The 24,783-nt window shown below is 45.3% G+C and overlaps 1 protein-coding gene across 2 annotated transcripts in view; it reads right to left on the minus strand.

Annotated features, from left to right (window-relative positions):
* Positions 1 to 24,783, minus strand: part of PLCD1 (phospholipase C delta 1) — a 57,231-nt gene that overhangs the window by 26,227 nt on the left and 6,221 nt on the right. The window contains exons 1-4 of one of the 2 annotated variants that reach the window (XM_075044514.1): positions 21,381 to 21,634; positions 16,391 to 16,555; positions 5,310 to 5,538; positions 310 to 439 (exon numbers count right to left, since the gene is read on the minus strand). In XM_075044514.1, the coding sequence (XP_074900615.1) occupies positions 310 to 439; positions 5,310 to 5,538; positions 16,391 to 16,555; positions 21,381 to 21,483 (627 nt within the window). In that variant the 5' untranslated portion in view covers positions 21,484 to 21,634. Of the gene's footprint in view, positions 1 to 309; positions 440 to 5,309; positions 5,539 to 16,390; positions 16,556 to 21,380; positions 21,635 to 24,783 lie in introns of those variants that run through there. The other variant, XM_075044523.1, reaches the window with a different exon arrangement.

Below are 24,783 nucleotides of genomic sequence, written 5' to 3' on the forward strand. Positions count from 1 at the left end.
GCACTTTGAACTTTGCTTTTCCCTTTTTCTCACATTATCCATGTTTGCATCTCATCTTCTCTGAATCCTGGCAAAATTTGGCATCAATGGTAAGGAAAGACCTTAACATACCTTCATTAAAAGCATTGTGCTGGCCTAACTCAGTTGTTAGTGGGAATCTGCTGACCACCAAAAACCGAGAGTCCTTCCTTGGTATGAGAAAAGATGCTAGGAGTTCACTTTAAGCTTAGGACTCCAACCAAAGCTGAAAGCTGTGGGAAACCTTGACCTCAGCCAACAGCAAATACTTTATCTGCTTGCTCTCATTACCTGGAAAATCTTCTTGGCATGATAGTCATCAACTTCAATGTTCACTTCTTTCAGGAAGTTCTTGAGCTCTTTCAAGCTCATCTTGTTGTCTTTGTTTTTATCAGCTTTCCGCAGGCAGGTATGAATCCAGCTGCAGGATGATGTAAGGAAATCTTTCCAGGTCAGTGCCTAGCCTAAATACCACCCTTCTGCTGCCCATGGCGGAGGGGGAGGAGGGGAGAATATCTTCTAAAGAACCACCTCTCCAGCTGCTGTAAATCAGCATGCTACCACTGAACAGCTTACATCATCTCACCTTCTGCTCTGAAAGAGCAAAACGGTGCTTTGGCAGAAGCAAAATGTGCTGTAATACAAGTGACCGTGGCCCAGGAGAAGCTTTTCACCATCTGGCCAAGGCCAGATCAGATCTCTTTACCCTGCAGGAGTTTCTGGCCACAGCCAGAAACAGTCTGATTTCTCTTTTATGACAGAAAGTGCATTCTGCTCCAGAATGTTAAAATGGGAGAGAGGAAGGATGAAAAGAGCTCCCAAGTGGAGCTTGGTAAACCCATTGTTATAGATTTGATCAATATTCAGTATATCAAGGTGAACACTCAACAGAGATTCTCCAAAAGAAGCACTAATGTTAATTTTTGGGCTCACCTTCAGCTTCCGTATTTTTTTAGGGATTTCTGCTTATATGTCTTAAGAACTTTGTTGTGAGCAGAATCAAACCAAACTTTGTGGGTCTTGGCTTCCCATCATGAAATGCACAGGGTCTATTACTGTATCGTACTGTGATAATGGTTCATAAGAGCTTGGTTTATAATAACTTCAGTATATCTACGGATCTGGAGTAATTACTATAAAAAAATGAGCTTTTTAATGTGATGCCAGATAATTTGAACTCAGTCTCTTGGGAAAATAATGTTAGACATTTGAGATACCTTGCAGTTTTAAACAACAAAACACATGCTTTTTGCATTGCTTTACTGTCAAATAAGAAAGGTCATCCAGAAAAATCTCCTATTTTTCAATAGAAAAATGATCAAAGTAACAATTTGATCTCCACGACTGTAACCTTCCACATCTTGCATAGGAAGCATTGCTTCAAACTCATTCTAAAGAAATCTTTAAGCAGAGTAAACCTCAGGATTAGCAAATACCAGCTGAGGCATATAGTACCGTAATGTTTTAACTGGGCCTTTCAAAATAACCCTCAAAAAGGGCATTAACTGACAGCCTTAAGGGACTGTAGATGTAACCCTGAAACAGAGTATTCACCACAGCTACCACTGCATTCAAATATTTCCAAACTATGGAGATACGTGTAAACTGTTTGTAAGTATTGTTTGTCTCATGGAAAGTTGAACTTTCAGTCTTTAAAAATCTTGGCAGGTGCTACGCAATGACCTCAAACCACATCCGTCTTAGCCTGGCAATATTAATATTCCCCTTCTTTAGACACGGAAACCAAAATAAAGAGAGACTACATTTCCCCAGCTCCCAGGGACACAGCAGGGCCCTGAACCAGGGTCTGGCTTGGACTGATTCTTCCCAGAAAACAAAGTTCAAGTCATGAAGCTGCCATGCACAGAGCATGGTCTGCTGAGAGCATAACACCATCCACTCCAAGGTGGAGAACACCCCCTCCACCAGCTGTGCTCCAAAGAGCATCTGCTCAGCATGTCAACATGGTGCCAATGGTGCTGCCACCCACTCATACCCGTCCCCCGCACCTCAGCTCCCCTTTATAGCCTCCCCTAAAAATAACAGGCTGGAGTAACATGCAACTCTAGCAAGGCAAAAGGAAATCCAGTCTGTCATGGCCAGAGGTGAGCAGCACGGTTGGATAACACTAACTGTGTGTAGAAACTACTCTTTTTGCTCTAACCACTGCAAAAAAACACCTTTTTTTAAAAGTCTGCAGTCATTTCCACTGATCATGAGCACCTAGAGGTCATGCACATATCCAAAGTCGACTCTGGAAGGCAATGTGTGGGCAGCAAATGCATCTGTAAAAGAGTATGACCCGGTCTTGCCTGTGAATGGAGGATGCTTTCCTGTTATATCCTTTCCAGGGAGGCTGAGCAATGTAGGAGAGAAATCAGAGAGCCCACCAAGAGCACAGGCACACAGTGGGCACTCTCGCTGCAAGGACAAGCAGCTAAGAGAGAAAAAGGAGACTACAGACAACTGGGGCCTCAGCCTGTTGTTTCAGCAAACAGCAGCATTCAGTCCCCAAAACACCCAAACTCCCCACGCATCTGGATCCCCTCAGGCTTGAGAGAGCTTAGAGGAGCTGGATGAACTAAGCACTTCAGCTGAAATTCTTCTCATCTGATACAAACATCATTTTGCAGACCTGGTTGTCGGTCTTCCTTTCACCTTAAGCACCTATTTGGGCCTGGGTAGATAAGGAAAAAGCTGTTCCCATTCCTGTATACATCCAGAGAGAGCCTGCTTCCTGCCTCTTGTTTTTAAAGGATCTGCCAGCTCCAGTGCTACCAGCTTTCTATTAGAAACCAAAGAGGGATGACTGAAACTATCTGGCAGATATCCCATGAATGTGCTCAGAACAGAAATGCTGCAAAACTTCTGTTAAGAGCTTTCCCATCAGAAGAAAAGCTCATACATAAATCCCAGAATCGAAGCAGATGGTGCCACACTACTCAAATGAAAAGTCCCCTGTATTTTGTGGTCTAAAGTCTTCCCTGCACACATACCTGCAATATTTGCTAAATAACCTATGCCAGCTTGTTGCAGGGTTGAATCTGAGGCTTAATAAAACAGTACTGTATGTATAAGAACATCAGAAGTACTCATCAAGCATGTGGGAGTTTTATCTTTCTGGGAATATAGGACTGGAAAGGACACATAAGACATTAAATAGAGTCCCTTGCTACCACAGGCAACTCTGTCATGTTATAAACTGAACAAACCCCATCTGAAACTAGCAAGGTTTTTGCTTTCAATACTTGTTTTCAAAATCTTGCACATTCCTTACTTGCTTTGCAACTTTTTGGAGGCTGGAAAAGATACACTGCAAGGCAATTCTCCAGTCATGGAGGACAGGCAGGGGACCCAACATTTCTCATCTACTGACTCTTCCCCTTCTGTGCTCACAGATGTGGAGAACACTTGTGAGGTTTAAGGAAGACCTGAGTAAGCCCACGCTGCCAAGCAAACCCAGTGAAGACAGACTAAATTTAAAATCCCGGGCTTTAATTAAACTTCATCAAATTTCAAATGAGAAATCATGCTGTTCTGTAATTCCAGGTTACGTTAAATGGCCTGAGACAATCCCAGATTGGAAGCCAGCACTGCACGGTAATTACTCTTCCAGAAATACGGCTTGCCTACCCACCCTATTTAGCTTCGATTCTGCTTTCCAAAGACAGAGAGGCACTTTTCCATGCTGGAAATTTACAGCCTTCTTCCCTTGCAAATGTCATTGTTATTTTTCCCCCCCTTAGCAATCTTGTCTCTTCTTATGGGGAAGTTTTTCAGCAATATATTCAATTTGACACACTCCAGGGACAACTTTCTGTAGCCCAGATTTTCCCCACACACTGTTGGGTGGGGGAAGCCTTCACATTTAAAAGGAAAACTGCCAGGGTGCAACATTTCCAACAGCACCGAAGTTTCAAGATTTCAACTTGTCTACGGACTGCTCCCTACCACCATGGACACACAACTGATAACACTGCTGAGGAATGACTTTACAGCCTAGAGCTTGAAAAAACATCCAAAAAGACACTCATAGTGCAGGAGATAAACACAGCATCCCATGCACATCAGAACTAACTGAGTCTGATTCCTTCAAACAAACAGCACTATGGTTGTGCAAGTGCTTATTAGACTTCAGAGAATCCACAGAAGAGTAAAGCCTGATGAAAGCTCAGCGTTTATGTGCCATCTCCTTCATCATCAGTACATTATTACCCAGCAGGGAACCCACGTGGAGTGAAGCCTTTACTGAGGGCAAGACTCCCTGGTGCTGGCTCAGGCTCAGACTCCAGCTTTGTGATTTTCCCCAGCTGAGGATTTTGCATCCTCTCCACAGATGCTTTGATGTTGAACTAGGCATGAAGCTCACGCAGCCTTCTCTCACTGAGAGCACTATCTGGTTTCCTCGCTGATAGCTGGATGCCTATCTTTGTGAGCCTTAATGGAACTTCATATTTTATGACTGCTGTGGCTCCGTCAAATCAGGGTGAAATCAGCCAACAGGTTCATATGTCACAGTCAGGGCCTCAGACACACAGGGACTGCAGAAAATCCATCAAAACCTGCACTCACAGGTACCGTCTCTTTTCACCTGGATGTGAGACCTGTGGTCACAACACAACTTATTGAGTGAAATGCAGCCCTGGGGAAAATTCCGTGTGAATTCAGCAGAGCCAGGATTTCACCCAATAACTAACTCACTCCCCATTTCACAGCTAATTCACTCTCCTTTCCTGCTCTGCTACTTTTCCTTTCCGATGTCTGCAGTGTCACTAGAGCAACTGCAAATTCTTTTAGGGCAAAACTTCATCCCGTGCTGAGGCAAATAAGAAGTAATTTCACTAAAGTCAGTGGAGCTACCCCAGAGTAGATTTGGCAGTCAGAAGAGGAGAATCAGTTCCCTCGCCTTGTATTACTGAGAAACATGACAAACAGTACGGGCTTTTCATGCTTTGCCAGGAAGTGCCTGTCCTGGAGTATACTGCAATGCAAGTGAAACAGACCCCTGAAGAATACAAAAAATAATGATTGTTTTAACTGGAGCTCCCTGAAAGAGGCAATTCTTTGCTTAAGGAGCTATGTGAAGCCTGAATCCACTCTTGCTTATATCACTGTAAAACAGGGGGAAAAAAGCATTGGAAACCAGGGAGTTTGCCCGGGTGCATAATCAGTGTGAGAGAAAACTCAGTGCCCAGGGCCAATAGGAAAAAAGGGGGTTAGTCTACTATCTCCACCCACAAAGACAAGTGCTTCTTTGTCTGCAATTAATCACTTTATAAGGCAAAGGATACTGTTGGAGTTTCTGTTTCTGGTTCATGGAGTTGCTGTGGGCTATGATTTTCCCAAGGCCAGAGATCCAGTGGTTGGCATCATCCTCTGAACTTGCAATGAGGTCCAGGTTTTTCCGCTGGTCTTTGAAAATGATGGAAAAGCAGCGATACTCCGGGACATCCTTGGCGTATTTTTCCATACCTTCTGTTTTATGGCCTGACCTCACATCCCGAATATCTTCAATGGAGACTGTGGAAAGAAAGCAGAGCCTGCTGTCAGCAGGGGTTCAGTCAGTCTCATCTCTACTTGGCGAGGGATATTAAGAAATTACTCTTTCTCCTTTTCCTGCAACCTCTGGAGGATTCCCTTCCCTTTCCCCCCTTCCCCAACCTTTGGTACTAAAGAAAGCTCAAATCAAAAGGAGCAGAAAGAGCGAGAAATTTTAAAAGGAAAAACTCTTTCCCCATGTTCTTTATTTAACAAAGAAGCAGAATATGCACTAGATGCCACACTGTGATATCATGTTTGAGATACAAATCACTGCTGAGAGTTTGGTTCCAGTCCTTGGAGCATCCCTGTCTTGATCTCTGCCCCCATCTGAGAGTGGGGAGAGTGGAGCTGTGCGTCCCTGTGAACATCACCTCACAGGAAAATGAGAGGTGACTTCAGTAAGAGGACAGGGACCAGAATAGTTATTCTTTTATTTGCAAAAAAGTGAAAAGGTAAAATTTAAAATCCCATCTATTCTTCTTAGTCACAGTAGTGCAAATTAGGGAGGCAAAGACCAAAGCTTCAGAGCAGTTTGGTGTCACCCGTATGCCATTCTCACCCCTGTCAAGGGTGGACTTGATCCTCTTTGCTGTAAGAAAGCAGAATACTGCTTTCAAGACCATCCTTGCTCATTTTCATCTCTGTCCCTCAACTAGTGGAAATGAGCCCTGAAGTCACACCAAGTTTGCAAAATGCACACACAAGGCAATCCAGAAAGAGCGATGCATTCAAGAGACTATGTTATTAAACAAATGTAAGTAATGGAGACACCCCTATATTGCCCCTGAGAGCATGCAGGTGCCCTCAAACTGCTGAAATTAGGCAAGCTCCCAGCAGCATGCACACCCTCTTTTTGTCTTTCATGGGCCAGTTAATACATCTACAAAGGGCTGAGAGGAAAGGACAGAAACTGCTTAATCACGTTTGACTGCTGAGAAACTTAACACTCAAGTAGGGATGGCACCTACACACAATAAATGGCAAAAATGTTTGCAAAACAGTGTTGGAGTCCGTAACCAAGAAAGTCTCATTGCATTTTCTTGGGTGGGAAACAGACCGGTTAACATTTTGCAAACATCTACCAATACCATCTTGGGGCACACATAGAAAAGGCAATGCATCTGAGAGATATTCAGCCATCTTCTATAACAAGCATGCCAAAAAATAGATATAATCACAGAAATTTGAAATAAAAAAGTTAGCTTAACTTCTCCTCTACCTCAAACTGTAAATTACAGGTAAAAATTATTTCCTGTGTCACAGATGCATTAGATCGATTTTATTTGTGCTTATCTTGAACAAGCTTTGTTGAAAAGCAGTCCATGAGTGTAAAATATCCCCATTCTTTAGCTGAATAGGAAAAACTTGCCTTTAAATACCCATTTTCTCCACTCCTTCATTTAAATTGGTGTAATTTCACCATGTGCCCAGTTCATTCAAAGTCAACACTGCAGAAAAACACAACTCAGTATCCACTCTGCACGTTTTTTGCACAGCTGCCCTGGGATCATCTAAAAATCATCAGATGCTCATTAGAGTTTGAAAACTTTCCTTTTTTCCCAGAGCAGTCATGATAATACTCGATAATACTCAGCTGCTAGGGGGGAGGAAAAAAAAAAAACAACAAAAAAACAAAACCAAAACCAAAACCACCCAGAACTTCAAAAATCAGTGGCTTTCCAAAACCAACACTTGACATTTGTTTTAAATTCTCACCACATGTTGGGGTGGTCAAACGTCTTCCACAGCACTTTGCTGGTTTGGTTCCTATACAAGAGCATACCATGAGGACCTTCCTAGGGCTGGCAAAGCTCCTCCCTGACAATTATAAGCAATTATCTTTGTGTGGTCTTTTATTATCAGTTCATAAAGGCCAACAGTTGATCAGTCGGAGGGGAGGAAAAGGTTGGGTTGGGATGGGCTGCTGTGGAATTACGTTATCTGGCCAATTTACTGTAGAGTGAAAGTTTATGGTTTTGAGTACTAAAACCACCCTTGAAAGAAAAAGGCTGCAATTCCCTTGCAGCTCGGCTGCTAATGGAGAGCCTTGCTAGTGATTTTGCCCATTAACTAGGACATTGGGCAAACAATAGTGATTGTGCCTCAAGTAGAACTACACCCTTAGTGTAAAGGATGCTATCATGTCTGGACAGATTCAGTTCAGTCAAAAAGTCTAAAGTTTAGTTAGGCTCCTTTTAGAGCCAATGGGAAAAAAAAGAAGCTTTTGGAACACAAATGTTCTGTCCTATTTAGATGAAAACTTTAGAGTAAGATAAATCATACAGCTACAGTGGACCCTTGATCAGAAAGGAAGTCCAGGCTGAGCATCTCAGATGCAGATGTGTGCCATGCAAATGGTTCATAAGTAGTTGATTCTTCTCCACTCCCAGTCTCTTCTGGTTATGGCAATGCAACTGGAAGGATCATCCTGTTGTTCCTCATCACCTGCCAGGTGCTCACTACTGCTTGGTTCTTAAGAGTTATTGCCCCTTCAGAATGGCTAGCTAGTCTGTTTGTGCAATCAATCCCTAAACTTTGGGTTGGCAACGACCTAGTGTTTCCAAGACTAGAAAATCTGATGTTAAATATTGGAAATTTAGAACGGATTCTTTGGAACCCATTACCTGGCAAAGTGAATCCACTGGAAAAGAGAACTGTGTGGGAGGAAAAAAAGATTGAAAACCTGTGTCTGGAAGGGCTGGCTTGATCTCTTTGGGGTATGCTGAGAAGAGGATGATAGAGGGCACAGAGCTCCTCAATGCAGAAAAGGTACAAAGAAGGCTGAAGAACAGGATTGGTGTCTACCGTAGCCACGCAAGAGACAAGGAGAGAAACTATCAACACAGGAACTGTTAAAAAAGCAGGGTGATGGAGGACACTTTTTAAAGCTTTCCATAGCTTGGTCGTGTGTACTGCTTTCATCTATCAATAAAAAAGCTGAAGCTAAAGGAGTCAGCCCAAGCCATCTGCAAATGTTATCTCTTTTCTGGAAAATCTTAACCCAGCATGAGTACATTATCAGCTGCTCCCAGTGAGCATACTGTATTAGCAGTCCCAAACTGCGTGCTCAGCTGAGCTATCTGCAAGGACAAAACGGAAATAACTGGGGGACAGAGACATTTCACAGCAGAGGAACACTTACAGCAAATACCCATCAATCACGTATCCCTGCAACCTCCCTGTTCCTTCCCCATCACGCCACCATGGGGAGGTAACCACAAGCAGAAGAGAATCTGGAAAGTTTGCATCTAGTTCTCCTGAGTGTTTATGTCTGCTGAAGAGGTGGTTTGTGTAAAGCCCAAAACATGAAGCACAACACAAGGAAGCTTGTGTCCTTCCTGGCCTCCAGACATCAAGTCAAACAGGTTACATCCTGGTCAGCCTTCCTGGCTGCTGTGGATGCCACTTGGCCAGTGCCACAGCTGAAGGCTCCCCACTGACATGGACATACAGCAACATTCCCTGGAGCCGGTGAAATTACTCCTGTCTGAACTAGTCTCAGGGAGATGTTGAGAACTTTGTTTTTAATCCTCCTTTCAATTTTCACCACTGGATACTGTCTTTGTCCTCCTCCCCTGCTAATTCTCGGACCTTCTCCTGTTTCACCCATGGCATTAGCAGGCAGGTATGAGTCAGGTATGCAGCATGCAGGAGGCCAGTTTTGACAGCCATGATGTTTTCAAGCAACCAACATGTATCTTTTGACTTGGATTTCTCTCTGCATGGCTTTCAGGGAGCTTGCTGTTACACTTGCAAGCTCATCTCCTCATGCAGAAGGAAAAGAAACACCTCAAAGGAAAACAAAAGCTGTGATTCACACTGCTGTGCCTGCAACCAGACTTAGAGAGTCTGCAAGTACCCAAGCCCAAAACAGTGACCCACAAAACCTTGCTGAGCAGGTGCAGAGCCTCACCCGTGCCTCTGCCTGACCCAAAAGCTCCCCTGTGCCCCAGAAGTTAGTTCCTTCCTTCAAGTGGCCCCTGCACAAAAGGCTTCCCACCTCTCTCCAGCAGGACCTGGGCTGGCCTGACCACCCTCCACGAGGTGCCCCCAAACACATCCCAGTGCAAGGATTTCAGCCCTACACACATGTGGAGCGGGGATGGATGTTCATGTGATAACCATTCCTGCAGGAAGCAGTAGGGAAAGGGACATAAATTCAACCTCCCTATCACCCTACAAGCTGTAACCCCAGAGCCTTCAGACACGCATCTGAGTCACATGCATGCACTATGAGCCATTGGGCAGCCAAAAATACAAGTGTTTAAGAGCCAGAAGGACAAGCCTGACAATGTGCTTAATGATTAGAACACTTGTCTGAGAGATGAGCCCTGGCCACTGGCCTCTCCATCTCTTCTCGCATCACTGCTCCTCAGGTGAAATGTCCAGACTGTGCTGGGAGCATGGACAGTAAAACACTTTGGTAATCCTAAAGAATACAGGGAAAGGAGGAACGAAGGCAGAGAGCAATCATCCTTTGCCTTCCTCCTGTTTGACAGGCAGCCCTTTGAGAGGAGATATTTTGTCAAGAGTCTTACAGAAAAGAGAGAGAACAAGGAATTTAACCTGCATCTCCTGCAAACCACTGAGCATGTGAAGGACAAGGACCATGCCTTTGCTGATAAAGAGGGAGAGGAGGGTCCATGTACAGACACTTGGAGGCACTGCCAGAACAGCTGTCCTTGAGTTACTCATGAGGGGAGGGGGGCAGTTTTTTCACTCTGGGGGAAATACTCCTCAGATCCTTTCCTTTCCTTATCCTACCTCCCTGTCATTAACAAGTGATCTCTGCAATGTGGCATTCAGTCACGCTGAATTACTCCATCCCGCTCTAATTGTCTCAATAAGTCACTTCTGTTTACTGTCAGGAAATGCAGATGAGAAATGTACTCAGCTGTTAATGACTTGCACCATATTTGCACAATACTGCACCTCTGCAGAGAGATCAGACCTTCACCAGCTGCAGCTCAGCCAGGCTGGCTTAGCATCTTGTCAAGAACAGATGAAAGCTGCTACCTGACCCCAGGACTGCCCTGCCAGCCAGGATGGCTGCAGCGAGACTACATGAATTTCACAACACACTGAGCATGTAGGGCAAACTGGCACTGCGAGCTGCTTCTCTCTTTGGTTTCACCCCAGAAAAAGCAGTTTAGTTGATTTCAGTTTCACCATAGGTGGCTGATGCTAATGGCCAAACACAGCTGGGATCAGGACCTTTGTAATCAGCAGGAGCTGGAGCACTGTCAACTCCCTGGGCTGGGAACACCAAAGGTTATCCATCACCATCATCCCTGAGGGATGCTTTAACATAATGATTCAAGGGTGGGTTTAGCATGAGCCCCACTGTGCTGTGCCTTCTTAGCCCTGACCGCATTGCTCTTTCATCTCCCTGTGCGTGAATTACTGCAGGTCCCAGCTGCTGATTCCTCATCCGTTCTCTTCTCTCCCCCTCCACTGACTTGCTCAGCACGTTGTTTTAACTTGAGAACTGCTGCACAGCAGTCTGCCCGCATTGCTGGTGTGTATCACCAGCTGACAACCAGTGATATAATGCACATGTAATTTTACAGGTTGTTTCAAAATATCTTTTAATATAAGGTCTTTACGCAATCTTTCTGTCTACCCATCAACGCTTGGAGCACTGATGTAAATAGAGTGATCTCTATTTACATTCCTTCCACACATCACAACCAAAGCCTTGCAAACTATTTCTGCAACTAGTTCCTACTTCTCCTGCCATTACAGTGCTGCTAAATTTGGATCTAAGGCTCTCAACACTTCTGTCTTTGCATTTAACATACACTATGGAGAATAAGGTCAATATTTGTCAGCACACTGCTTGTAATGAGAACTGTCCCAGCAACGCATGCGGTAGCCTGATTCAAAATTAAATCGAAAAAACAGGCAGCTCTGCATTTGAAATGACTTGTTTTATGGGTTGAGTGATTTTGATAAAAACTAATGAGACCAACAGACAGACGGTTTTGTTTTCACAGCTGACGGCTGCCTTGCATAACACATTCACATCAGCAAATATTTTTCCAGGGACAAATACATGTCTGACCATGAAGCAATGATTCCTAAAGAAACTGCCTAACCAGCTCCAGAAGGAAGGTGTTGGTGCAGTCAAATGCCTGCTGTGTGTATACAGGCTGCTGAGAGTTTCTGTTGACTTCAGGCACTTATCAGGAACAATTTAAAAGTTTTCACTTTTTGACTTCAGCAAGCACAGAGCAATATCACGTCCTTTCCATTCTTCTGCAAGCAAGTTCAGGGCATTAATTCAATAGAGACAATCATTCATTCTTCCACAAAAATGGCATGGTATGTTCATTGCATGGCATTTTAAGGGTGTTCCTAAATTTCACAGGAACTCAAAAATGAAGGAAAAAGCTTTCTGCTGAACACTGGTAGTAGGCTATACATAAAGCTTTTGTACTATGTTTAAACCATGCAAAAATATCCTATAATTAGGTTAGAAGTCAGAGGAACTGGAACAAATTGTGTGCATTTTTAATAGTAAGGATAATTAATCATTAGATCAAAATATCAATTACATTACCTTAAATAATAATACAATCATCACTTGCAACATTTAGTTATGCAACTGAATTTAGCTCACCTCTGTAAATTGCTCCCCAAACTAATTCTTTTAACCAAAATGCAGAAAAAAAAAACCAAAATAGTAGTTTTTATGTAAAGCTTTTGGCCAGAAATTGAAATACCTCAGCCAAAACTCCTAAACTTCTTTCTTGACTACACAGTTTGTGACTCAATGACGCACACCCAGTGAGTCATCATCCTTGGTGCAGTGTGTGAAGCTCACTCATGGCTGTCACGGGAAACGTCATCTCCCTGAGCCTCCAGCAGAGAAACTGTGCAGGAGGTAGCAAAGCACCAGCTTCTCCAGGGCCCCACGGCAGCACCCCTAAATCTAAACAACTCATTCAGTCTTTTCCTTCTGGCTTCGAATATTCTCTTTCTCCACCAAACACTCAAAAGGATGTTTCACTAGAAAGTTTTCAACCATCCCTACAAATCCCCAAGTTCGGAGAGTTTTTAAAGAGATTGAGTGTGGCTTAAGTGAGGTCACACTAGGGATTTCAGCTGGTTTAAGAAAAGACTTTCAAAAATTGATTTCGCTGAAAGCAGCACATACCTTTTTTCTCTCTTTTTCAGGTAGATTAGACCTGATATTTGACCACAGCTAAACAAGACAGTGTTATGGACAGGCTGCTGCTCTTTGAACACAAGCCCCTCTGCCTCCTTTGGCTCCCCTTCCTCGCACCATAGTGATGCTCAGGAGTGAATTGGCTCCGATTGAAGTGTCCACCTAGCACAAACCTTTTCTTTGCACCAAAACTGTTAATCCTGCCATTTGAACCCTGTTGTCTCAGCCCCAGGGAGAAAGCTGTCCCATGTGTAAAAGCCTCATGGGCCAAAGAAGCATCCACCCTGACCATGGGTATAACAGAGAGAGAACAGATAGCAGCAGTGTTTTTAAGGGCCCATTATGCAGCTCAAACACAGAATGCAGCAGGCTATGGTGAAAAATGGATTCTTAAAGGTGCTTTTGTGCAACCCTTCATGTCCAGCATTACTATGTTTCTGTGGGAGCCAACAAGAGAGTACGCACAGGGCCTAACATATTTGTTGGAAAACTGACCACTTAAGATGCTTCAAGGACTTTTGGAAAAAACCTGTTCCCTTGGGCCTAAATACTGAACACTGGATTATGGATAATAAGGAAAAAATGGATTAGGTGCTACCTGCATAGAAACCATATTGGAATGGCAGCCTACCCCCAAAAAAGCCCTGTGGGTAATACAGCTATCAAGACAGCATCCAATCTAAATTTCCAGTTGTTTAAAATAAAGACAAAGGAAGGTACTGCTTGTACCCCATGTATCTGATCCAGGCAAAATCTGTGCCTGTGACAACCCTGATATGTTGGGTTTTTTGAACTTCAAGCATCTGAGATTCTTCTGTCTAACCTTGGCAGTCCCAAGTTTTATCTACTAGACACCACCATACAAGGGTTTACAAATAGCTTTTCTGCATGATTATAAGAACAGTAACAGGAATAACAGGAAACTGTCCAAACAAAAACATAACCCTTTAGTGTACCCAGACTTTGCTCCTCTGAGGTTCCTCCATCTGCTTGCTCTCAACAATGCTGCAGATAAGATTAGACCTGAGTTTCCATTCTGCTCATTCTTTTTCCTTCCTAAAAAAGGCAGCTTATCTGCAGTTTTAGAAAGGCTTTGTACTAGAGGGCAAAGTTACTGCCTGTTAACAAGGAAGGGTGACCCTCTGGGGAGACTCGCCTTCAAGTCCCTGATTTTGAGTATCAAATCATGACCCTGCACTCTTCCTCTGCTTTTTGATTACCTACACACACAGAACCAAATGAGAAGGCAGCCGTAGTGATAGAGCCTGCCAGAGGACACAGCACTAACCAAGGGTAATCGTCTCTATACCTAAACCCAAAGCAGCCCACTGAAGTCAAAAGCTTAAGAAACAAACTCAAACCCAGTGATCACTCTGAAAACTTGGGGATGGAAGGTCTCAGAGGACCAACAGAGGAGAAAGGGATGGGAAAACAGATGTCCTTGGCATTATGGCTAGGGACTGGGCAGGTGTCAGTCCAGGACTCATCTCTCTGGTTGACTTCCAGCTTCAGGTGCATCCACAGCACCTTTCGAAAGCAGCCCCAAGGTGGCCCTCCAACCATCCCAAAAGCTTGCACCACAACTACCGGCACAGCTTCACATCCTCCCAGCAGTGCATGGAGGACAGCCTGGCACCAGGCATGCTCCTGTAGCCAGCCGGGTGTACGGGTGCAAAGCCAACCTAGCTGGAGCCCTGCCAGGGCTTACTTTTTCAGAGCAGCAAGGACAAGCTCTGCCTTGACTGCCTTGTCTCTCTTCCTTGCTATCCTGATGACAAAAAAAAAGAATCTCCAGGGAAAGGTGTGCATGCATGGAGACCTTATGGAGCATACATGTGGGTGTGAGTCAGTAGGCAGTATTACTCCATCTTTACTTTGCACTGAGGACACTCCCAGGGCACAGCAAGTTCTCCTTCCTGCCGCCGTCTCCAGCAGTGTGGCAATGCTGGTTGTGCCCAGTTAGCAAAGTGTATCTTGAGTGCTGTAAATCCACACCCATGCAGACACACTCCCAGCCTGTGCCCAACACCCAGCTCAAAGGATTCAATCTTGCTGCAGGGCTCTTATTGCAGCTCAGTATATAAAAAAAAGTTACAGTTCCAACAGCTCTCCACACCACTGCCCCAGCAATGGAGGCAATGGGTTCAACCAGTGCTTCTCCAAGCAGACATCAAGGTCCTGGAGCCACAGCACAAGGACGCCCGCCCATTTACTTCAGAGGACTAGGTGGGGTCTAGACTGTTGCTGGAGATGCTCTCAGCCCCCATAATTTGGAAACTGCTGGCTCAGAGCACAGGAGAGAAAGCTCTGAAAGTCTTTCTTCTCCACTCACATCCTTATTTGTTTTATAGCAAGACATTACCTGGGAAAGGACTTTGCTTTTATATGGGACAGAGCTCAACAGAGCAGGCATTCCTAGGGAGCAAACATCCACTAAGGTCTCTGCATTTGTTCTTGTTATCATGGGTTATTGCATTGGTACCTAAACAGCCCAGCTGAGCTCAGGACTCTGCCATGCTGGGCATGCAAACACACAGTAAGGGACAGCCTCCAATCCAAGGCCTTTTATAGCTAGATAGAGGAGGAGAAAGGAAATGTGTGGGGAAGGATGCACAAAGAGATTAAATGAGGTGCCCAAGGTCATGTGAGAGGAGTGTGGCCATCAGGGTTATAAACCCAACATACTTTGCCTTGCTACCTTACCCCTCCTACTGGAAAGCTTATCACTGCTTGTGGGAGGGGATTAATCTGGAACACCCACCCTTCATTTAGTTAATTGTGATTGCTACGAAAAAAAATTGTGTAGCTAACATGGGCAGCATGTTCTACATTTCAACATGCCATAAAATATATTCCACCTTATTAATTTACCTCCTGGCTTTACAAGACTGTGATGATTAGTGACAGAGAAATATGTCAGAAAAATACCAAATGAGAAGAAAAAACAGATATAAACAGATATTACACACCCTGCCCGATCCTGTTTTGACTGAATGATTTGGCTCCTGGTCCCAGTTATGGCCCCAAGCTGGGCAATGCTGGCACAGAATGGTTTTCCCTGTGTCCATATAATGGTGACTGTCGTATCTGGATGTTTTACAATGGGCCAGATTCTGAGTTTCCAAGATAAGGATGGGAACAGGCTTTCCTTCCCAGAGATATCTCCCGCCAGCCCTTGGGTCTCCACATCTCTTTGGTTCCCTTGTGAGGCTTAAATGCCAGCTTTCTCAGTGGCTGCAGGCAGAAAAGTGTCCTGGTAGAGCCCAGACCAACAGCCCAAGTGCACCATACCCCACTGCAGATGCCCAAGCCATGTCTCACACTGAGCATTAGGGCTCGGGCACCTGAGTAACTTGAACTCTTGCTTTGGGGAGGAAATGAGCCAGGCAGGGCTGCCGAGACCAGCACGGCCCACCCCACAATGTTTTTAAGCAGTAGCTCATGAGCTTGGGAAATGTGGCCATTCCTGACATGGTAGATTCCTCCCAGCTGTCTCTGGAGCTGACAGCATCACCCAGTTTGCGTGTTATAGGAGGTATGAAGAATCTGGTCTCATTGGTCCAAGCCCTACCTCCACACCGCAAGCATGATGGTCTTGGTTCACCCCAAGCACCTCTGCCCACAGCACCCCATGCCTATGATGAAGCAAACTTTACTTACAGATCTGCGACTCTGGAGACCTCAGCACCTTCTTCGATTCCTGCCATATGGTTTTGCAGTCCTCCTGGAGCTTATAAAATCTCTCCTTTCTCCAAGAGCCTGACTTCACTTTTAGCAGCTGGCTGCCTTTCAGGAGGAACTTGAGATCCTTGTCATCTTTCAGGCCTGCAGAGAAACAGTAGTGGTAATGTTGTAAGAGTCAACTCAAGAAATGATGCTCATAGGATCTTCGCTTCCACAGGACACTAATCACAGACACAGATAGACCACTGCAGTACAGCCAGGTCTGGGGAAGACAGCAGAGCAGAGACCCAGAAATCTGCCATGCCACACTTCGTGCTCACAAAAGAGGCTGGAGCCTTGTAGATTTCTTAGATTTGAGTCCAAAGACTTTTAAACTGTAATTCTCAGATGGCTTACAAACATAAAATATCTTCTTCCCAGCAAATACAGTCTAATGTTAGGATGCAAAAACTACAACAAAACCAACAACATAACAGTAAAAGCAGAGGAAAGTTAGTTGTATAACTTGTAATTGGAGTACTGTGAGGAACTTTCAAGTGATTTCAAACCTATTCTGCGACAAATTTCCTTTGTGGAAACAGGAATACACAAAGATATCTCTCTTCCTTCTCCAGCAAGCAGTCCCCTTCCATCCACATGGGAATTTTGAAGATCAGTGTCATGAAGCTTAGGACATACACAGATAAGTTTGGTGACAGGCAGCATCACATCAATAAGGTAGCAATAAGGTAACAACCATGCTCTCCTCATTGCCCAGCTAGTATCCGAGAGGACCTTTATCTTTCTTACCCTACTAGGCCACCACAATGCCAAGTAATGATAACCAGACCTTCTGATTCCAGGAACTTCAGATTTCACATCTTAGCCTAGATTCAGGAAGGCACTTAGACATCTCAAGAGGCAACAGGCATCTACTGAGACTTTGAAAACATAGATTTGGCATTCTACATGGTTTTGAATGTCTCAGCAGTATATGATTTCCACATACCTAAATACCTTGGAGAATCTGTCCCTCAAAACAACCATTAATTACAGATCTGGAGTGTGTGGGCTGGGGAGGGTGAGAGCATGAAACATGAGAAACACATCCTGGGCTTTCAGTAATAGGCACCTTGCAACTCTCTGACATTGCATGAAAGGCTGGTTCAAAGCTGGTGAAACAGCATGTAACTCTGTAGTACTGACCAAGCACATCCCAACTCAATGGGATTTTTGCTAGCCTTATCTTGACAATGCAGATAACCACTTGGCCACTTGCAGCCACCTGACACTCACATCATGGGAAATTTCCCAATGCTACATAAACATGACATGGGGTCTCACAAAGCAGAAATCCAAGTTAAAAGTGATTTATGCAATAACATTTATATTGCAGTGTGACATTACCCTGTGACATTGAGCTTGTTCTTTTCTGGAAGACACAGCTGCCTTGAATTGTTGTTTTTTAAACAGGGCAAGGCAATAAACTACCAAGAATCACTTCAGGCCTGCTTGAAAAACAAAAACCTAGGATGAGATCCAAGTGGCCAAATCCCCAGACTCCCGACAATTCATACAGAAAACTGAAGTGCCAGATGCTGCAGAGCACCAAGGTGGGTCATGGTGGCTGCAGCAAAAAGCAGCACCATGAGTTTGTAACCAGGATACATTGGCCTAAAGAGAGCATTTTTAGTTTGCCAAAGAAAGCTTGAGATATCCATCAGAGATAATATTAGGGGTGTCCAGCGTCCACTCAGTGAGCCACTCACATCATTTTACTGGTGCAGATGCCAAGGAGCATGCCCGGAGCTGAGCTTGGCTGAGGCATCCAGAGTTGAAAGCACCACAGTGGGAGCTGGAGATCCTGAAAAGATGGCCGTGGCCTCTCTCTTTCCTCTATATTCAATTAGCTATCTCATTAATTAAATGTCTTGCCATGCTACAGCATCCCCTGGGCCTCTCAGCTCATGTCTGGTCTGGAGGTTCCCAAGAGGAGAATTTGAATGCCTCCTCCTCTGGAAACCTCAGAAAGAAACTCATGGAGGGAATTAAAAAAAAAAATCTCCTGCAAAGCACAGGGTGAAAGATTGATCCCAGCAATGGGATCTGGGACAACCTCCTGGGTTTGCTGAGGTTCAAGCATGCCCAGGGGTTGACAAGAGGCCAGACCATCCAGATGAAGGACAGACACCACAACAGCTTCACAGGTCCTTGGTCTCCTGAGTTGTGGTGTTAAGTCTTTCCCTCCAAGGCAAAGGTCTTCCAAGTGCAGAGAAGATACCACAGACTTAGGCCTCACTAACATCTCTGTGGCACCCTCAAGGTTCCTGGAGAGGAAACAAACTTCTTCCTTCTCTCTATTCACCCACAACATTTCTGTACTGGCTCCCAGCCTCATTCTTTCTCTTTCTTCAGATCCCAACCATGCGAGGCATCGTTATGGGACTAGGAGGAAGACACGTCATCTTAGGGTGACATGAGGAGAAAAGCAGGAAAACCATCAGATCCTTTGAATGCCTACGTGCATAAGTGTGTAATGAGAAATCCCTGTCAACTGGGGCATGTTTCGTTACACAGACACTGCATACAGCATGTGTAACCTGTCATGCTACCTGGACATCTCAAAGATCTGCACCAATGTAATACAGGCAAATCTGGATGGGCACAAGCAGTGGTCAGGGGCAGATTCCTCTCCTCCAGGCTTGATCCACATAGGTCAGACACAAGCTGGAGCTCAGAGCCCTTCATCCTGCTCACCGGCACAGCCCAGTCAGTGCATTAGTGTGGGTCAAAATTCCCCTTCCTCTTCAGAGGATCTGACTACAGGTTGGGAGCAGCCCTCCCACTCACCCTTGGTCGCTGTGCCTGAGGACCAGGCCAGGTTAAATGACTTGGCAAAGGAGGCCACTGCACTTCACAAGAGCAGGAGGGAACGATGAAGAGGGATGGTGCATGGTGAAAGCATGGCAAAGATCAAAGATGGCAGGGAGCGTCAGTCAGAGGGCAGTGAGACAAGCCAGGGAGGGGATGAGGACAAGCTTGCTTATAGGAGACAGCGGGTTTGGCCAGGAAAGGGTGAGAGGGCTAATCATGGGTGTCTAACAGCTCTGTCATTGCTTTGACATGGGAAGCCTTTCAGATAGAGAGCAGTCACCCAGAGCTGATCGCTGCTGGTGGTGACCCCAAGTACTGACTGAAGCACCCAACAGTGGGCCCAGAGGAAGGAGGACCATCCCCTTAGCTGGGTGGGCACAGCCTGTTTCAAGCCTGTTTTGCATCTGTCTAGCAGCAGTTCAAGCTCAGACAGCTAAACTGGTCAGGAAAGAGGGACAGTGTTTTGGGCCCTGCCTCCTATGCCCAGTCCAAGCACTGCCACAGACTTTTTAAATGACCTTGGGTAAGTCACTTAGCTTCTCTATTCCTATCTACAAAGCACCAGCATTTTGTTAGGCCAGAGATGGAGCAGAAGATGCTCTGATCTCCTGATAGAGGAACCACAAACACACCCCTGATGTGCCAGTGCGACATTACTCTCAGCTGGTCATTTGAATTGCTTTCCAGAAAAAAACCCACCTTTTCCCAGCAGAAACCTCAGTTTGGGTTTTATGCCTGAACCAGCTCCTGAGCATTTCTGCCCAACAACCCCATGGAGCTAAGGAGGTCTGCAGTCCAGAGCTCCATCTCACAGCAATGGAAACTTGTGTAAAAGAAACCAGAGTCATCATACACACACATCATTTAAAAATTAAAAAATACTGTGCAGCAGGACAAGGATATTGGTTTCCAACTATATAACAACACTAGGCATGAGAAGCACAATCACCACACTGAAATAGATGTCCAAATCCTGCCTGAAACATGTGGCAGGACTGTGTCTTTCTTAGCATCCTCTGTGAAATACCAAATACATACTTGGCATGCAAATTTACAGAGTGTGTTTCAAGGGTCAGGCCCCCCTCCTCGCAAAATATCAATCACTTTCTAAATGGGATGTATTTAGCGTGCAGTAATGTTCAGAGTGAAAATCATGTTTGGCAAAGGTAGGAGTCCCTCAAGCACACACAGCACTGCAATAACCATGAAGTTAATATACTGCACTATGAAGGTTTAGACACTAAGACATCAAAAATCTTAACCTTCGTATTATCCATCTCAGGTTTACAGCAAGCAGGAAACACAATAAAACGATAGCTGTCACGGTAGAAGCCAGGCTTTGAGTTCACTAAGGAGATAGAATGATGTCTATAGAATATAGTAATAATCTGTATTTCTGCATTGCTCACTTGCAAATTTGCTGATCTGATATAAACACGTTAATTACAACCGCTACAATACAAGCCTCCTCCTGCCTGCTCTCCCCCTCCCACCTGGTTTAAGGCCAGGCATAACTCAGGTTTTCTGGTTTAAAAGGGCAGAAGGCCTTTCTGATAAAATCCAAAGAACTTGGGTGGGTAAATGGCAATTTTCCATTTCCACCTGCTCTGTAGCCACAGAAATCAAGGGACTCGCATCCACTTGGGCTGTCTTTCCAGACAGCAGGAACCAGCAATGAGTTCATGGCCAGATACAGAAACTCCCCGGGTTTCCTCTTTCTTTTCATCTGGTGAATGCAGACCTCTGCGTGGTTCCTTGGGCTCCTATAGCAACTGGCAATACACCACTGAGAAGTCCTAAAATCAGGCAGGAAAAGGGCACTGACTTCCCCAACCAACCTCAACCAGCGACAGTTCAGAAAGCCCACTAAGAAATCTGGAAACCAACCCTTTGCCGAAGAGGTCCCACTTTCTTTGATGCCTCGAACGGAGCGGTTTACAAATCTGGCGGGTGGTTACAGGCAAAGGAAAGGAAAAGAAACCTCGGGAGTTTAAAAATAACCTTGGAGCTGCCTTTAGGGTGGAGCACTGCCTCCGCGCAGGGAAAAGAGGCAGAAATCAAGCGGCTGCCAGAGCGTGGAAGTGCCGGGGGGTCTAACCAACTTGTCCCTTACCCAGCCTGATGCCGTTCAAGGCGGCCACTCTACGACTCTGCTCCCGTAGGATGTTTTCCTGGGACACGCTGCGCTTGGGCTGCCTTCGGAAGCACTGCATCATCCAGCCTGGGGCTCGGGGAAAGGCGTCGGGAAGGACGGGGGGGGGCCACGCCGCCCCTGCAGGGATCCCTGCTCATCCAGGAGCCTCCGGCGTGCTCGGTGTCAAACGGGGCTCCGAGGAGGGAACGAAGGCAGAGGACGGCAGGGGAGGGCAGAGTCCGGCCGGGGGTGGGACGGTGGGAAGTCTCTCCTCCTGCTTTGCTCACCAGCACGCAAAATTAGACTGAGGCGCCTGCCGGCAGCTGCCTAGGTAGAAGGAACAAGTTTTCCTACAGTCATACGCCAGTGGGTTTTTATGCATCATCTCCAGGGGCTGGAGGAGTCCCAAACGTTGTTTTGTGGCTCCTAATCAGTGCCTGGGGCTTGTCAGCTCCGCCTGCCCACAAACGCCTGGATGGGAGGGAGCCTGCCTCCGCCCTTCCTCTTCTGTGCAAAGCGGCTCCGTGCCGTTCCCACTGACTTGCAACGAACGGGGAGCTAAAAACACCTTTTAGCCAGGGCACACGTATCCCCAAAGCTGCTCGGAAACTGTGTTTTAATGCTCTTCTTTTTCCGCCTAGAGGAGAGCATTTTCCCAAGACTCTGGAGAGCGTCTTCTCTGCCACTGATTTCCTGTGTGACTTGGGTGAGTCACTTACTCTGCCTTTCTGCATAGCTCTGCGTTTATTTTTGTAATTCGACTTTACCCTGCAGTCTGGTACAGGAATAAGCCCCCATCGGTAGTTTAATAGGTCACTGATTACACAGAATCAGAGAATAATTAAGGTTGGAATGGACCTCTGGGGCTCTTTAGTTCAACCACCCAATCAAAGTGGGGTCACCTTCAAAGGTAGATCAGGTTGCTCACAGCCTTGTCGAGGTGAGTTTTGGATATCTCTAAGGACGGAGACTCCGCAGCCAATCTAGATCCCTGTGCAAGAGCTTAGATGTTCTTAGTGAAGAATTTGTTCGTTATGACCAGTATAAATTTCCTTTGCTGAAACTCATGACAATTGCCCACTGTCCTGGCAATGGCTGGCACTAAAATCCATCTCTTCCCTAGCCATGACCCCTTCTGTGTTGAAACACGGCAGCTATACTTATTAAACTGTTCCATCCCAGGTGAGTTTATAGACCTTGTTACAGACTATTTTTTTTTACTGCCTTTGTTAGCTGCTGCCCTGCCAGGCAAGCCAAAGGTGAAGATACTGCTGGGAGATGGAGTCAAGCTGGGGTGAATGTCCCTTACTGCAGAACCAGCACATGCTTGAGAAACTTGACAGCAAACCACATGTCACTATTTCTGCTGGAGACCTAATCAAAGGCTTTCCATCACCAACGCCCTGTCATATTCAACACAGGTTTTAGAAACTTATTCTTTTTTTCTGGTGTCTGGCAATCCAGCCATTTTCCCTTTCTTTCTCCGCATTTTGAAGGAAGCCCTACCAACACTCACAGGTAAGCACAGAGGACTGGTTTATTTGACCAGAACAAGGACAGGATCAGAGTCAGTAATCACTACCATACGCTGCATGTAAGAAACTCTCTGGGGACAAGGTAGAGCCATTGCATGGCCTTGAACAGCAGTACAACAAATAACGTCTTTTTTACACATAGCAACTATAAATCATAGACAGCAAAGGAGAATAAAGGCATGTTCTGGATGGGACATTGCTGAACATGTTAGCCAGGCAGTCAGTAGGTGTTTGAGGAAACACCTCCAGCCTTTTCTGAGCCCCCCATACCTACAGGGGCTGGATGTTAGAGCCGTAAACTCTGTGGTGCTCCCCTGGGAGCTGGGAGCTTTGCTTTTGCCCTGGCTAGGAGGTGGGCACCATGACGTAATAGCTAGATGATATTTATTAGCTAGCAGTCTCTGAGCACTTCCCGTATTTCACATTGTACTGGAGAGGACTGATCTAATTACAGGAATGGGGAAGAGAGTAGTCTCCCGTACTTGCCTTAGCAAAACAATTTGCTTCTGTGCACCAGTTCTCCTATCCAGCAGCAGCCAGAGTCCCATAGGGATCGATTTGGGAGCACTGAGAGCCCCTCTGCTTCATTTTCTCATTAATTCCTAATAGTCAGTGCCAGTGACAGCACTGCTCAGGGCTTTCCAGGCCCTCAGAGAACATTTCACTGTACTTATCCCTGAAGTTTGCACATACACAAAGCACAGGATCAGCATTCACTGAGTTTAGATACTTCTCCAGAACAGCAGTGTGCGGGTTTTACTGTTGTGAGGGCTTCAGAGATGCAAGGTAGTTAAAATCAGTTTGTTTTGAAAATGAAGATGAGATCATTGGGCTAGAAACGCCCTGCTTTGGGAAACAACAGTTCTGGATGTATTGTGTTCTTGAGGTCATTCAAAGACAATGTCACATCTCATAGACGAAGCCTGATGGATAAGTGTGACGCTGTGGGTTACATGGCATTGGTTATTGATGTGACATGATGCTGCATCACACTCCAGTGCTAGAGGAAGTGATTCCTGCAAATGGCTTAGGGAAAAATTCTCCAACCCTTATTCATTGCAGGTAACACCTGACTTGGTCCGAAGCCTGCAAACACTCAAGCATGCAATATTACCCATGTGACCAATCCCACTTAAATAAATGGCACTAGTCACATGAGTGAAGTTATTCATGTCCCCATGCCCAGGATTGGGGCTGTGCTAATCATCCTATCGATTCCAGCTGGATTACTCACAGAGCAAATGGAAATCAGTGTGAATGAGGATGTCAGAACATGGTCCCAAAGTTAGCAAAATGCTTTAATGCACAGGAAACAGGCACTTGAGATAGAAAGGCTGTAGATTCTGGTAGGAAACGGGCTATGTGAGAAAACTATTAATGCACAGGCTGCTCTTCAGACAATTTTCCAAAATTAATTAATCTCCGTCATATCCTTATACAAAGGAGCTAAGGAAGCTATTACCACTTCACAGAGGAAGAAGCAGGTTGGTTTTGAGCTCTTTGGGGCTGAACCTGTTCTCCCATCACTACCACATTTGGGCAACACCAAAAGTGGTGCAACCCTAATACTGATTATAGTCTCTTTACACCACGCTGACACAAATGACATGACAGAAGTCAGCTGCTGATTTGCCCAGACTTGTGATAATTTAGGACTGGAATGAAAATACCTGTGCTGGTGATGACCTCACTACTTCCCCACTGCATCATGCACCTGATGTAAATTACTCTTTTATGACTAGTAATGCCTATGGCAGTTACATAACAAATAACAAATAAAGGGGAGATTTTCCCACTAAAAGAGGCCAAAGGTTGTGCCTTGCTCTGTATTTGTTACCAAGAAGAAA

The sequence above is a fragment of the Buteo buteo genome, chromosome 2, assembly GCF_964188355.1.
Source record: "Buteo buteo chromosome 2, bButBut1.hap1.1, whole genome shotgun sequence".
Lineage (NCBI taxonomy): Eukaryota > Metazoa > Chordata > Aves > Accipitriformes > Accipitridae > Buteo > Buteo buteo.